This window comes from Phyllobates terribilis, unplaced genomic scaffold (assembly GCF_046119375.1).
Source record: "Phyllobates terribilis strain yellow unplaced genomic scaffold, ASM4611937v1 Scaffold_3__8_contigs__length_932513732, whole genome shotgun sequence".
Lineage (NCBI taxonomy): Eukaryota > Metazoa > Chordata > Amphibia > Anura > Dendrobatidae > Phyllobates > Phyllobates terribilis.
The window spans coordinates 192,867,375-192,882,887 of record NW_027362763.1 but is presented as its reverse complement, the minus strand read 5'-3'; the positions used below and the strand labels follow the sequence as shown (position 1 = coordinate 192,882,887).

At 48.6% G+C, this 15,513-nt stretch overlaps 1 protein-coding gene across 1 annotated transcript in view; it reads right to left on the bottom strand.

The window, feature by feature from the left end:
* DAW1 (dynein assembly factor with WD repeats 1) overlaps positions 1 to 15,513 on the bottom strand; it is an 82,453-nt gene that overhangs the window by 38,431 nt on the left and 28,509 nt on the right. Inside the window, exon 4 of the mRNA XM_073673000.1 lies at positions 5,225 to 5,283. Coding sequence (XP_073529101.1) covers positions 5,225 to 5,283 — 59 coding nt within the window. The remainder of the gene's footprint in view (positions 1 to 5,224; positions 5,284 to 15,513) is intronic.

Sequence of the window (15,513 nt, the reverse complement as noted above, 5' to 3'; positions counted from 1 at the left end):
CACAGGAGTGGGTGATAAATGCAGAATTGGTGACTTGTTTCTATTATACCTTATCTGTGATTGTTCTTCACCTGGTTTTGACCCCCACTCCTGAGAAAAAATACTGACCGAATACTGATAGTGGGGCCTTGGCCTATGAAGGCAGCTCATTTCAATTACTTAGCCACACAGGGATGGAGGAGGCTGGCTCCTACTGAACAATAGCAGACAGACAGGCAGGGCATCATCACCACAGGGAAGGTGAGGAAGCTCTGTCCTCATGGCCAACGTGGAAGCAGAGCTGTCTTGATGGTAAGTCAGGCACTGAAATAAGTATCAAGAGAATATAGTCGGCACTCCGTACAGCTGGGGTGGTGCACATGGAAAATAATGTTTCCACGAAAAGAAAATCAAGGCACTCACGTGTTAGTGGTTAATTAGTTTATTCCACAACTCAAAAGACGTTTCAGCCCGTCCAAGGCTTTTTTCAATTGAAAACCATGCACGCTGCATGGTGCTGCCCAATCATAGGCAGGCAGCAGCCCATCTCCCGACAGACAGTCTGGGGGGAGGAGCAGTAAAGTAGAGGTGACAGTGCTACGAAAAGAGGAGAGCTGCTAGTATCAATTGTAATGGGACACAGCTAAACTCAGTTGTGCTGCCTCTTCCCCCACACTGACTCATGCAGGAGGTTAGACCAGGAGATCAGGACTGTCTGACACAATACATCTCACACACTGAGAAACCTGCTGTAAGCTATATTGGCGGGGCATGCTCTTCTTTCCATGAGCATTTGACTAGCCCAGGGGATGGGGATGACTCGGTACCCGGGCCTTTGCCTGGCCTTTGGGGATGTCGCGGTGGTTGGCTCCCGGGCCCGTACCCTGGGGTCACTCTTTAACAAGGGGATAGTTTGTTTATTTTATGATAGTTCGTGACGCCACCTGTGGTTTCTGGTGAGAATCACCAGCGCTGCGCAGTCCACTGAAGCCGATGATAAGGCAGCTCGATGGTATAGCTCCCCACAGGTGGAGCTAGGCCTCAGGGCAGCGTATGAAGGGGGGTATGCAGGACAGGAGAGACCCAGCCGGGTCAGAGCAAGAACGGGGACGGGCACAGTAGTCACTTCAGTACCTTTTACTGATGGAAATTCAGGCACATCCCGGAGCACTGTAGGGTGAAGGGTGCATATCAGGATCCTCCCCAATGAGCAGGTGTAGGGCCTCCTGTTTCTTGCCTCTGCGTAGTAAGTTTCTGACCTGCCTGGAGCTAGGCCTAACTTTGTCTCTGTCCTGCGCTGGCTGACCTTGTGGTAGGGCCTTTTCTTGGAGTACACGCTCCTCAGCTTGCGGGGCCTATGTGTCTCCTGGCTCTGTTACGTATCAGCACTTTAGCGATCCTGGGACTTGTAGTTCTCCAAGGATTCCGGTTATGCCTTACTGGGTCATAGAGATCCCGGTAAGCTTCGGACCCGGTGTCCGGTAAATTATTCGGGGTGAGCTGGGTAAGCTCCTCTGCCCCCTATGTACTAACTCTCCACTCGCCTTCGGCCTACTCGGGCCCTCACTGGGCTACTCACACTAACGGCAGCTTGCCGCGCTTCACCGATCTTATGGCGCCGGAACACCTAAAGTTCACTATTCTGAGCTACAACTCATACATAGTTACATAGTTTATAAGGCCGAAAAAAGACAAGCGTCCATCCAGTTCAGCCTATTTCTTGTGCACTGCAGCTATTCCGCAGCGTTGATCCAGGGGAAGGCAACAAAAAACCATGCGGTATAGGCCAATTTACATCATTGAGGAAAAATTCACTTCCCGACACCAATCTGGCAGTAAGATTAAATCCCTGGATTAATTAACTAAGCATAAGATGTAATTTTATTGCTCTCAAGAAAGGCGTCCAGGCCTCTCTTGAACTCATTAAGTGAGTTGGACATCACCACTTCCTCTCCCAGAGAGTTCCAGAGTCTCACGGCTCTGACCGTAAAGAATCCCCTTCTATGCTGGTGCAGGAACCTCCTTTCCTCCAGACGCATAGTGTGCCCCCTCGTCTTTGTCACCATCCTTGGTATAAACAGGTCATGGGAGAGATCTCTGTACTGCCCCCTGATGTATTTATACATGTTTATGAGGTCTCCCCTAAGCCTTCTCTTTTCCAATGTAAATAGGCCTAATTTTGACAACCTCTCTGGGTATTCTAGTCCCTCCATTCCCTTTATTACCTTAGTCGCCCTCCTTTGTACCCTCTCTAGCTCCAATATGTCTTTCCTGAGCACCGGAGCCCAGAACTGTGCACAATATTCTAAGTGCGGCCTTACCAGCGCTTTATACAGAGGAAGAACAATGTTCTCATCATATGCCCCTATTCCTCTTCTGATGCATGCCATGACTCTATTTGCCTTCGCAGCTGCTGCCTGACACTGGGCACTCCAATTTAATTTGCTATTAACCAAGACGCCCAGGTCCTTCTCCATGTCAGATTTCTCCAACGGTTTCCCATTTAATATGTATGGGTGACTGCTGTTTTTCTTTCCCATGTGCATGACCTTACATTTATCGGCATTGAACCCATTTGCCATTTTTTTGGCCCAACTCCCCAATTTATCTAAATCCTCCTGTAGCTGTGCCCTGTCCTCATCTGTATTAACTACTTTACAAAGTTTAGTATCATCTGCAAATATTGCTATTTTACTATGCAACCCTTCCACTAGATCATTAATAAATATATTAAATAATATAGGGCCCAAGACAGACCCTTGAGGCACCCCGCTAGTAACCCTGACACACCCTGAGCTTACTCCATTGATAACCACTCTCTGCTTTCTATCACTCAGCCAGCTATTTACCCACTTGCACACATTATCCCCCAGACCAAGCATTCTCATTTTATATACCAACCTTTTGTGTGGCACGGTATCAAACGCTTTGGAGAAGTCAAGGTATACAACATCCACTGACTCTCCCCGGTCCAGCTGTGAGCTCACCTCCTCGTAGAAGGCGATCAGGTTTGTTTGGCAGGAGCGATCCCTCATGAATCCATGTTGATATGGAGTTAGACAGTTATTATCATTAAGATATTCTACAATAGCATCTCTAAGAAATCCTTCAAACAATTTACCCACAACAGACGTTAAGCTGACTGGTCTATAGTTCCCAGGGTCACTTTTAGACCCCTTTTTGAATATTGGTACCACATTTGCTTGGCGCCAGTCTAGTGGGACAGTCCCTGTCCATAAAGAGTGCTTGAATATAAGATACAGCGGCCTGTCTATCACATTACTTAATTCTTTTAGTACCCGGGGGTGTATGTCATCTGGGCCTGGTGACTTGTCTATTTTGATATTATTTAGGCGTTTCTGAACTTCCTCCTGGGTTAGGTGGGTGATATTTAGCGGAGGGTTTACTTTATCACTCTGCATTTCCTCCGATAAATTGTTTTCTTTTGTGAAAACAGTGGAGAAGAAGCTATTGAGTAGGTTTGCTTTACCCTCATCGCCCTCTATGATTTTACCCAGGTTATTTTTCAATGGGCCAACGCCATCAGTTTTAATCCTTTTACTGTTTATATAGTTAAAGAACAGTTTGGGATTCGTTTTACTTTCCTTGGCAATTAGTCTCTCTGTCTCCTCAACTGAGCTCGACTCTGTATTCAGATGTGTACTAGCTGAACTCTCCAGAGGAACTGCTGAATCACTGAGCTCCACTGCAGACTGACCTCTCTTTGGCTCATCTTCTGCAGGAACTAAACTGCCTGGCTCCACCTTCCCTATTTATCTCCCTAATGGGCTCCCTCTGGTGGTCTGAGGTGGAAGGTGGAGATGTGTGAATGGTTATGGGGGCCTCTTGTGGAGGAATCCATCAATGCACCCTTCCAGGATCTGTGATACCAAGCGCAGCTGGGCGTCACACATTGATGCCTGCTTATGATTGAGCAGCCTAATACAGAGGGAAGAAGTACACGCCCCCAGTGAAAACTGTCTGATAATCTATCAGTAGGATAAATTCTCCTAAGCCGTCTATATGGGCATTCAGAAAGTTGAATAAAATGATACCTTGATATCTGCGATCAGACGTTTTATTGCAGAGAAATCCACGTTTTTCTTATATGTAAATGAGCTGTTAAGGTATTTATGGGCCAGACATAGATCTCCCTGAGAATCTGTCTCCAGAGCCTAATTTAAATGAAAGGGGGTGTTACCAGTGTGAGACATGTAGGTCAGAAGAGCAGACTGTCAGTCATTACATGTCGCACACTGGCAATGGGCAATTTCATTTAAAATAAGTTCTGGAGGCAGATTCTCATGGAGAACAGTGTCTAGCCCATGGAGACAAATAGGTTTACATGTAAAAAAAATTGTGGATTTCTTTGGAATAAAACGTCTGATTGCAAATATACAGTTACAATTTTATTCAACTTTCTATGACCTGAATGCCCATATAGACAGCTTAGGAGGGTATCAGGCCAACAGATCTTAACCGCTAATTAACATCTTAACAAAACCATGGATTTCTCTGGAATAACACAATGAATCGCAGATATCGAGGTATCATTTTATTCAACTTTCTATGACCAGCGTGCCAACAGAAAGGCGAAATAAAAAAATTAAAAAATAAAAAACCCTGCTTTATTCCGCTCTGCAGCTACTATTACATCCTGTGTCCAGTTCAACGTGAAAAAATTGGTGAAAGGTCTTTTTTAATGCCCAAATAATATATACAGACCGTCTGTTTCAAGTTTGGACCACTTTTAGAGGACAGATATAGGATATAGATTATGTAAATATTAGTCAATGGATTGTTAAGCTATCAACACACTTAAAGTGCTTGTCTGAAATCATACATGGGTAAAATAGCAAAGCGCTTGTAAAAACATCTTTGCAATTTACTCGTTTTAAAAATCCTCTGCGTTCTCAAGAGGAATTTTTAATTTCCTATTTCACAGCTCATTACCTTGGTTACCGGCCACCCTGCGGTCTCAGAGAGGCCTGTTACCTAGGTAAGGAGCAGGCTCTATGTGTACAGCTTGCTCGTGCTGCTGGATCTGGCCAGCTTCAGTCCTGTACTCCACCCCATTGCTGCAGAGTCTGAACTGGCTCTGCTAGCAGAATGGGAGAGTGCGCAGTTTATGAGCGCACCACCACCGGAAACCAGGCAGAGAGGCTGAGGAGCGGGACACCTCTGATGATTGAAGATGTAAACATCCCTTTAAGCACTGATATATAACCCCATCTCATCTCCTTACCTGGATCCAGATTTATTAAATGCCACATTTGTCAGGGGCAAAATATGAGCTCTGAGCACCTGAAAAGATAAAACAGCTTGTTAAACCGGAGCCGATATAATAAGTGATGTAGAACAGACAACTCCAGCTCAGTCTGACTATTGAACTCCATGTTGTTGGCTGGATTTCTATTTCCTATACTCTATCAACTGTGGCAGCAGCACATTAATGCGTAAGCACTGAGAAAGTTACAAAAGTTTGGGAACTATGTGTTTTTACAGTTTTTCGTAATTAGTCAAATTTACTTGGTTTGAAACAAAACAATCCCACAGAGATCGCATGGCGGCCCACAGAGATCGCATGGCGGCCCACAGAGATCGCATGGCGGCCCACAGAGATCGCATGGCGGCCCACAGAGATCGCATGGCGGCCCACAGAGATCGCATGGCGGCCCACAGAGATCGCATGGCGGCACACAGAGATCGCATGGCGGCACACAGAGATCGCATGGCGGCACAAAGAGATCGCATGGCGGCACAAAGAGATCGCATGGCGGCCCACAGAGATCGCATGGCGGCCCACAGAGATCGCATAGCGGTACACAGAGATCGCATGGGGGCACAAAGAGATCGCATGGCGGCACACAGAAATCGCATGGCGGCACACAGAGATCGCATGGCGGCACACAGAGATCGCATGGCGGCACACAGAAATCGCATGGCGGCACACAGAAATCGCATGGCGGCACACAGAGATCGCATGGCGGCACACAGAGATCGCATGGCGGCACACAGAGATCGCATGGCGGCACACAGAGATCGCATGGCGGCACACAGAGATCGCATGGCGGCACACAGAGATCGCATGGCGGCACACAGAGATCGCATGGCGGCACACAGAGATCGCATGGCGGCACACAGAAATCGCATGGCGGCACACAGAGATCGCATGGCGGCCCACAGAGATCGCATGGCGGCACACAGAGATCGCATGGCGGCACAAAGAGATCGCATGGCGGCCCATAGAAATCGCATGGCGGCACACAGAAATCGCATGGCGGCACACAGAGATCGCATGGCGGCACACAGAGATCGCATGGCGGCACACAGAAATCGCATGGCGGCACACAGAGATCGCATGGCGGCACACAGAGATCGCATGGCGGCACACAGAAGTCGCATGGCGGCACACAGAAATCGCATGGCGGCACACACAGATCGCATGGCGGCACACACAGATCGCATGGCGCATGGATGCCATCTGTGTGCTGTAAACTGTTTTCCAGACCCATAGACCTGTATTGGCCTTTGTCATCTGTGCTGCCGGACAAAAATGGACATGTGAAGTTCACCATAGGGTGTAATGCGTACGTGGGGTATCTGTACAAAAAAAAAAAAATCGGACAGATTATAAAATCCCATTTCAACTGGCATTTGGAAACTGCACATTTTTTAAATGTTGTTTAAAAATAAAATCAAACGGAACCTGTCAGGCAATTCATGCCCCCAAACTGCAGGCAGCAAGAATCCGATCCTGGCTTCACGATTGCATCCAGGTATATTTTTCTCTATTCCCATGTACACACGAGGGAAAGACGTGTCAATCACCTGCAGCAGCGCTAGGAAAAGTCGGGTAGAAATTCAAAGTATATTTTCTCTGAAACGCTTTAGCATTTAAGTATGTATAGATAAAATAATATACCTGGCTGCAATCATACAATAAGGCTCTGATTCATGCTGCCTGTTGTTTGGGCAGCATGAATCGACTGACTGGTTCCCCTTAAAGATGTTGCATACCCTATTTGTTGCGCTATGGCTGCTTTTTTTCACCACTTACTTCAGTTACAGAGTCCGTGCACTTTAAGTGACTTGCACATGAAAAATAACCCCATTTCTGACGATTATATGACTTATAACCTGCATAATTTAGCAGTTTTTCCCTCTACAGGTTCTAATCAATAGAATCTGCAGTAGCTTCTTTTTGTGAGCTCTGCTGCTTTCCCCGAAATCCTCCTTTCCTTTATATAAAGACTTCTAAAATATGGTAAAATATGATCCAGAATTGCAAACAGATTTGTAAACAGATTTGAGCAGTTTTATGAGTGAATGATCAATACAGGGAGAGAAAAAGTGACTGATGGAAAAGGAGCAATTATTCCTAGTAAAGAGTATTACGAAGTATCTTGTATTCACTTGTTAATTAACGAAAAGAAAATGAAATGTGTTACTCTAAGTACATTACAGTTACTCTTAAAACATCATAACAGTTTTTCATATGAAATTGCTCTACATACAATATACACTACAGATAATTTCTTATGTTAATGTTTTACAGGTAATTAATTTATTCTAACATTATAGGTAAACTATTCTTTTTCTCTTCCACTTCTGCCAACTTCAGTACTGCAAGCAGTTGGCTGGAATTGGGATTTTTCAGCCGGTTACAGCTATAGATCGCTTCCATGGTCGGACTTTCTGATATATCGTATATGTACACCACAAAGCAGCGGGGCTGACTTTCTGTATTATGTAATTAGTGGAATTAATATTTAATCTGTATAATTGACATTACTATAATGAAATGATTCCTGCTAGGATTTGCACTGTTTTATCAGCAGGATAAAACCAATACAAGGTGTATTACCGACACTTCTCATTAAAGGGGTAGATCCACAAGTAAATATTAATATTCTAATTATGGTTTTATTTGAAGATGTTGTGAGAGGAAAAATAACATGGGGCACCAGGCCCAACAAGTGGGCAACACAACATCTAGACTAGGGGTGTACAACCTGCTGACCGCCCCCCGAGGAAGCACACCACGCGAAACGTGCGTCGGGGCGTTCATCACAGCAGATTATACATCTGTGTCATGGGTAAGTCCCATTCATAGTTTGAGGACCATAGGATTAGGTACCTGGTTTATACCAGACATTCCCTTTATGTGCACTTGCCCCATGGGACGTATGGCCTCTCAAAACTCATAGGATATTCCCACACAATTGAAATATTAACTTGCTGAGATATATTTAACTATTTATTCATTTATATCATTGTGTTGGCATAGCTGATGTATTTATTCTTCTGTGATTTTCAATGACTACTCACCTTATACCCATTTATCACAACTACTGTTTTTAACTTTTTGTAATCTAATAAAGCATAATTTTTATCATACTGATTGCTACTGTTTTTGGGGTTGACTATTATGAATATAGGTTAACAAGGGTGACACTAAGCCTGCAATGCCTTTCTGTGCAGTCTGCTGCCAACTTTAGAGACCCCATATTTGGGAATTCGCTGTGTTTAGTACTACAGGACGGTGTAAGGGCTCATTTGAATGTCTATAAGTCGGTACAGCACTCTGTGCATGCGCTCATCTAGGAGAAGAGCGTTTCTGCCTCCTGAGAGCAGCGCCTCTGCCTCCTGAGCGCAGCGCTTCCGCATTCTGAGCTCATGAGGTCAACCCTTATGCCTCCTGAGCGCAGCGCCTCTGCCTCCTGAACGCAGCGCCTCTGCCTCCTGAACGCAGCGCCTCTGCCTCCTCAGCGCAGCGCTTCTGAGCTCATGAGGTCAACCCTTATGCCTCCTGAGCGCATCACCTCTGCCTCCTGAGCGCAGCGCCTCTGCCTCCTGTGCGCAGTGCCTCTGCCTCCTCAGATAAGCGCTTCAGCATTCTGAGCGCATGAGCTCAACCCTTATGCCTCTGCATCCTGAGCGCAGCGCATCTGACTCCTGAACGAAGCGCCTCTGCCTTCTCAGTGCAGCGCCTCTGCCTCCTCAGCGCAGCGCCTCTGCATTCTGAGCTCAGCCCTTATGCCTCCTGAGCGCAGCGCATCTGCCTTCTCAGTATGGCACCTCTGCCTCCTCAGCGTAGCGCCTCTGCCTCCTCGGTGCAGCGCTTCTGCATTCTGAGCTCAGCCCTTATGCCTCCTGAGCGCAGCGCATCTGCCTCCTCAGTGTAGCGCCTCTGCCTCCTCAGCGCAGCGCCTCTGCCTCCTCAGCGCAGCGCCTCTGCCTCCTCAGCGCAGCGCCTCTGCCTCCTCAGCGCAGCGCTTCTGCATTCTGAGCTCAGCCCTTATGCCTCCTGAGCGCAGCGCATCTGCCTCCTCAGTGTAGCGCCTCTGCCTCCTCAGCGTAGCGCCTCTGCCTCCTCAGCGCAGCGCCTCTGCCTCCTCAGCACAGCGCTTCTGCATTCTGAGCTCAGCCCTTATGCCTCCTGAGCGCAGAGCATCTGCCTCCTCAGTGTAGCGCCTCTGCATCCTCAGCGTAGCGCCTCTGCCTCCTCAGCGCAGCGCCTCTGCCTCCTCAGCGCAGCGCCTCTGCATTCTGAGCTCAGCCCTTATGCCTACTGAGCGCAGAGCATCTGCCTCCTCAGTGTAGCACCTCTGCCTCCTCAGCGTAGCGCCTCTGCCTCCTGAGCGCAGCGCATCTGCCTCCTCAGTGTAGCGCATCTGCCTCCTCAGAGCAGAGCCTCTGCATTCTGAGCTCAGCCCTTATGCTTCCTGAGTGCATAGCATCTGCCTCCTCAGTGTAGCACCTCTGCCTCCTCAGCATAGTGCCTCTGCCTCCTCAGAGCAGCGCCTCTGCCTCCTCAGAGCAGCACTTCTGCCTCCTCAGAGCAGCGCATCTGCCTCCTCAGAGCAGCGCCTCTGCCTCCTCAGAGCAGCGCCTCTGCATTCTGAGCTAAGCCCTTATGCTTCCTGAGCGCAGCGCATCTGCCTCCTCAGTGTAGCACCTCAGCCTCCTCAGCATAGCGCCTCTGCCTCCTCAGAGCAGCACTTCTGCCTCCTCAGAGCAGCACTTCTGCCTCCTCAGTGCAGCGCTTCTGCATTCTGAGCTCATGAGCTCAACCCTTATGCCTCTGCATCCTGAGCGCAGCGCCTCTGCCTCCTGAACGAAGCGCCTCTGCCTCCTCAGCGCAGCGCCTCTGCCTCCTGAGCGCAGAGCTTCTGCATTCTGAGCTCAGCCCTTATGCCTCCTGAGCGCAGCGCATCTGCCTTCTCAGTATGGCACCTCTGCCTCCTCAGTGCAGCGCTTCAGCATTCTGAGCTCAGCCCTTATGCCACCTGAGCGCAGTGCCTCTGCCTCCTCAGTGTAGCTCCTCTGCCTCCTCAGAGCAGCGCTTCTGCTCCTCAGAGCAGCGCCTCTGCCTGCTCAGCGCAGCGCCTCTGCCTCCACAGCGCAGCGCTTCTGCATTCTGAGCTCAGCCCTTATGCCTCCTGAGCGCAGCGCATCTGCCTCCTCAGTGTAGCGCCTTTGCCTCCTCAGCGCAGCGCCACTGCATTCTGAGCTCAGCCCTTATGCCTCCTGAGCGCAGCGCATCTGCCTCCTCAGTGTAGCACCTCTGCCTCCTCAGCGTAGCGCCTCTGCCTCCTGAGAGCAGCGCATCTGCCTACTCAGTGTCGCGCATCTGCCTCCTCAGAGCAGCGCCTCTGCATTCTGAGCTCAGCCCTTATGCTTCCTGAGCGCAGCGCATCTGCCTCCTCAGTGTAGCACCTCTGCCTCCTCAGCATAGTGCCTCTGCCTCCTCAGAGCAGCGCCTCTGCCTCCTCAGAGCAGCACTTCTGCCTCCTCAGAGCAGCGCCTCTGCCTCCTCAGAGCAGCACTTCTGCCTCCTCAGTGCAGCGCCTCTGCCTCCTCAGCGCAGCGCCTCTGCCTCCTCAGCGCAGCGCCTCTGCCTCCTCAGTGCCTCTGACTCCTCAGCGCAGCGCTTTTGCACTGTGAGCTCAGCCCTTATGCCTTCTGAGCGCAGCGCATCTGCCTCCTAAGCGTAGCGCCTCTGCCTCCTAAGTGCAGCGCCTCTGCCTCCTCAGCGCAGCGCCTCTGCCTCCTCAGCGCAGCGTCTCTGCCTCCTCAGCGCAGCGTCTCCGCCTCCTCAGCGCAGCGTCTCCGCCTCCTCAGCGCAGCGCCTCCGCCTCCTCAGCGCAGCGCTTCAACATTCTGAGCTCAGCCCTTATGCCACCTGAGCGCAGTGCCTCTGCCTCCTCAGAGCAGCGCCTCTGCCTCCTCAGAGCAGTGCTTCTGCATTCTGAGCTCAGCGCTTATGCCTCCTGAGAGCAGCGCATCTGCCTCCTCAGTGTACCTGCTCTGCCTCCTCAGAGCAGCGCTTCTGCTCCTCAGAGCAGCGCCTCTGCCTCCTCAGCGCAGCACCTCTGCCTCCTCAGCGCAGCGCTTCTGCATTCTGAGCTCAGCCCTTATGCCTCCTGAGCGCAGCGCATCTGCCTCCTCAGTGTAGCGCATCTGCCTCCTCAGAGCAGCACCTCTGCATTCTGATCTCAGCCCTTATGCTTCCTGAGCGCAGCGCATCTGCCTCCTCAGAGCAGCACCTCTGCATTCTGAGCTCAGCCCTTATGCTTCCTGAGCGCAGCGCATCTGCCTCCTCAGTGTAGCACCTCTGCCTCCTCAGCATAGTGCCTCTGCCTGCTCAGAGCAGCGCCTCTGCCTCCTCAGAGCAGCACTTCTGCCTCCTCAGAGCAGCGCCTCTGCCTCCTCAGAGCAGCACTTCTGCCTCCTCAGCGCAGCGCCTCTGCCTCCTCAGCGCAGCGCTTTTGCATTGTGAGCTCAGCCCTTATGCCTTCTGAGCGCAGCGCTTCTGCCTCCTCAGCGTAGCGCCTCTGCCTCCTCAGCGCAGCGCCTCTGCCTCCTCAGCGCAGCGCCTCTGCCTCCTCAGCGCAGCGCCTCTGCCTCCTCAGCGCAGCGCCTCAGCCTCCTCAGTGCAGCGCTTCAGCATTCTGAGCTCAGCCCTTATGACTCCTGAGCGCTATGCATCTGCCTCCTCAGTGTAGCACCTCTGCCTCCTCAGCGTAGCGCCTCTATCTCATCAGAGCAGCGCTTCTGCATTCTGAGCTCATGAGCTCAACCCTTATGCCTCAGCATCCTGAGCGCAGCGCCTCTGCCTTCTGAACGCAGCACCTCAGCCTCCTGAGCGCAGCGCCTCTGCCTCCTGAGTGCAGCGCTTCTGAACAGTTTTTTTTTTTAGCGATAGGTGGAGGTCTTAATAAATGGACCTCACCATTCTGAATAGTGTTTCAGCTTTTTCTACAAATTAAAAAACATCTTAAATTGAAAGTGCACAATAAATATTTCTTCTGCCATATCTAAGGGGTGTTAACATAAACGGTACCAATAAACATTATCGGTTGACTCTAGAGGGAAATAAGTTTTGGGGGGATATAAGTGGGGGAAATAAGTTTTTGATCCCTTGCTGTTTTTGTAGGTTTGCCCACTGACAAAGACATGAACAGTCTATAATTTTAAGGGTAGTTAAATGTTAATTTTAACATTTGGAGATAGAATATCCAAAAAGAAAATTACATTGTATAAATTAGATAAATTTATTTCCATTTTGCAGTGAGAAATAAGTATTTGATTCCTCTGGCAAACAACACTTAATACTTGGTGGCAAAACCCTTGTTGGCAAGCACAGCAGTCAGACTTTTTTTGTAGTTGATTATGAGGGTTGCGCACATGTCGGGGGGAATTTTGGTCCACTCCCCTTTGCAGATCATCTCTAAATCAATAATGTGCTTCTTTTTGAGCCACTCCTTTGTTGCCTTGGCTGTATGTTTTGGATAATTGACTTGCTGGAAGACCCAGCCACGACCCATCTTCAATGCTCTTACTGAGGGAAGGAGGTTGTTGGCCAAAATCTCACGATACATGGCCCCATCCATTTTCCCTTCAGTATGGTGCAGTCGTCATGTCCCCTTTGCAAAAAAGCACCCCCAAAGTATAATGTTTCCCCCACCATGCTTCACGGTTGGGACGATGTTCTTAGGGTTGTACTCATCCTTCTTCTTCCTCCAAACACGGTGAGTTTAGTTAATGCCAAAGAGCTCAATTTTTGTCTCATCTGACCACAGCACCTTCTCCCAATAACTCACAGAATCATCCAGGTGTTCATTGGCAAACTTCAGATGGGCCTACACATGTGCCTTCTTGAGCAGGAGGAGACTTGCGGGCACTGCAGGATTTTAAACCTTTAAGGCTTAATGTGTTACCAATGGTTATCTTGGTGACTGTGGTCCCAGCTGCCTTGTGATCATTAACAAGTTCCCCCCGTGTAGTTTTAGTCTGATCTCTCACCTTCCTAATGATCAAGGATACCCCATGAGGTGAGATTTTGCATTGTGCCCCAGATCGATGTCGATTGACAGTCATTTAGTATTTCTTCCATTTTCTTACTACTGCACCAACAGTTGTCTCCTTCTCACCCAGCGTCTTACTTATGGTTTTGTAGCCCATTCCAGTTTTGTGCAGGTCTATGATCTTGTCCCTGACATCCTTAGAAAGCTCTTTGGTCTTGCCCATGTTGTAGAGCAGTGTTTCCCAAACCCCATCCTCACGGACCCCCACAGGTCATGTTTTCAGGATCTCCTTAGGCTATGTGCCCACGTTGCAGAAATGAAGCAGAAAATTTCTGCTTCATTTCTGCATGTCCTCTCCCGGAAAAACGCATGCGGAATTCCGCACGCGTTTATCGCGCGTTTTCCACATGCGGAATTGCCTTGCGTTTTTTATTGCATTGCAAAGGCAATTCCGCTTGCGGAAACGCAAAATTAATGGACATGCTGCGGATTTTTCCGCACATCAAAAACTGGGCATAGAACTTGCGGAATCCCCTTGGGGACCATGGGGTGCGGATTACCTAGCGTTTCACAAGCGTTTACGCTGCGGAAATTCCGCAGCATATACGCTTGAAAAACGCTACGTGGGCACATACCCTTAGTATTACACGGGTGATTGAAGTATCATCAAGGCATCAGGAATTCTCTCACCTGTGCAATACTAAGGAGATCCTGAAAACATGACCTGTGGGGGGCCGTGAGGATGGGGTTTGGGAAACACTTGTAGAGGTTAGAGTCTGACTGATTGAGTCTGTGGACAGGAGTCTTTTATACATGTGACTATGTAAGACAGCTGTGTTTAATGCAGGTAACGAGTTGATTAGGAGCGTCTAACTGGTCTGTAGGAGCCAGAACTCATAATGGTTTGTAGGGGATCAAATACTTATTTCTCACTGCAAAATGTAAAAAAAATTATCCAATTTATACAATGTGATTTTCTGGATTTTTTTGGATATTTTATCTCTCAATGTTAAAATTAACCTACCCTTAAAATTATAGACTGTTCATGTCTTTGTCAGTGGGCAAACTTACAAAAACAGCAAGGGATCAAATACTTATTTCCCCCACTGTGTGTGTGTGTATACAGTACAGACCAAAAGTTTGGACACACCTCCTCATTTAAAGATTTTTCTGTATTTTCATGACTTTGAAAATTGTACATTCACACTGAAGGCATCAAAACTATGAATTAACACGTGGAATTACATACTTAACAAAAAAGTGCGAAACAGCTGAAAATATGTCTTATATTCTAGGTTCTTCAAAGTAGCCACCTTTTGCTTCGATGACTGCTTTGCACACTCTTGGCATTCTCTTGATGAGCTTCAAGTGGTAGTCACTGGAAATGGTTTTCACTTCACAGGTGTGCCCTGTCAGGTTTATTAAGTGGGATTACTTGCCTTATAAATGGGGTTGGGACCATCAGTTGTGTTGTGCGGAAGTCTGGTGGATACACAGCTGATAGTCCTACTGAATAGACTGTTAGAATTTGTATTATGGCAAGAAAAAAGCAGCTAAGTAAAGAAAAACGAGTGGCCATCATTACTTTAAGAAATGAAGGTCAGTCAGTCCGAAAAATTGGGAAAACTTTGAAAGTGTCCCCAAGTGCAGTTGCAAAACCCATCAAGAGTCACCTCTGCTTCTGAGGATAAGTTTATCCGAGTCACTAGCCTCAGAAATCGCAGGTTAACAGCAGCTCAGATTAGAGACCAGGTCAATGCCACACAGAGTTCTAGCAGCAGACACATCTCTACAACAACTGTTAAGAGGAGACTTTGTGCAGCAGGCCTTCATGGTAAAATAGCTGCTAGGAAACCACTGTTAAGGACAGGCAACAAGTAGAAGAGACTTGTTTGGGCTAAAGAACACAAGGAATGGACATTAGACCAGTGGAAATCTGTGCTTTGGTCTGATGAGTCCAAATTTGAGATCTTTGGTTCCAACCACCGTGTCTTTGTGCGACGCAGAAAAGGTGAACGGATGGACTCTACATGCCTGGCTCCCACCATGAAGCATGGAGGAGGAGGTGTGATGGTGTGGGGGTGCTTTGCTGGTGACACTGCTGGGGACTTATTCAAAATTGAAGGCATACTAAACCAGCATGGCTACCACAGCTTCTTGCAGCGGCATGCTATTCCATCGGGTTTGCGTTTAGTTGGACCATCATTTATTTTTCAACAGG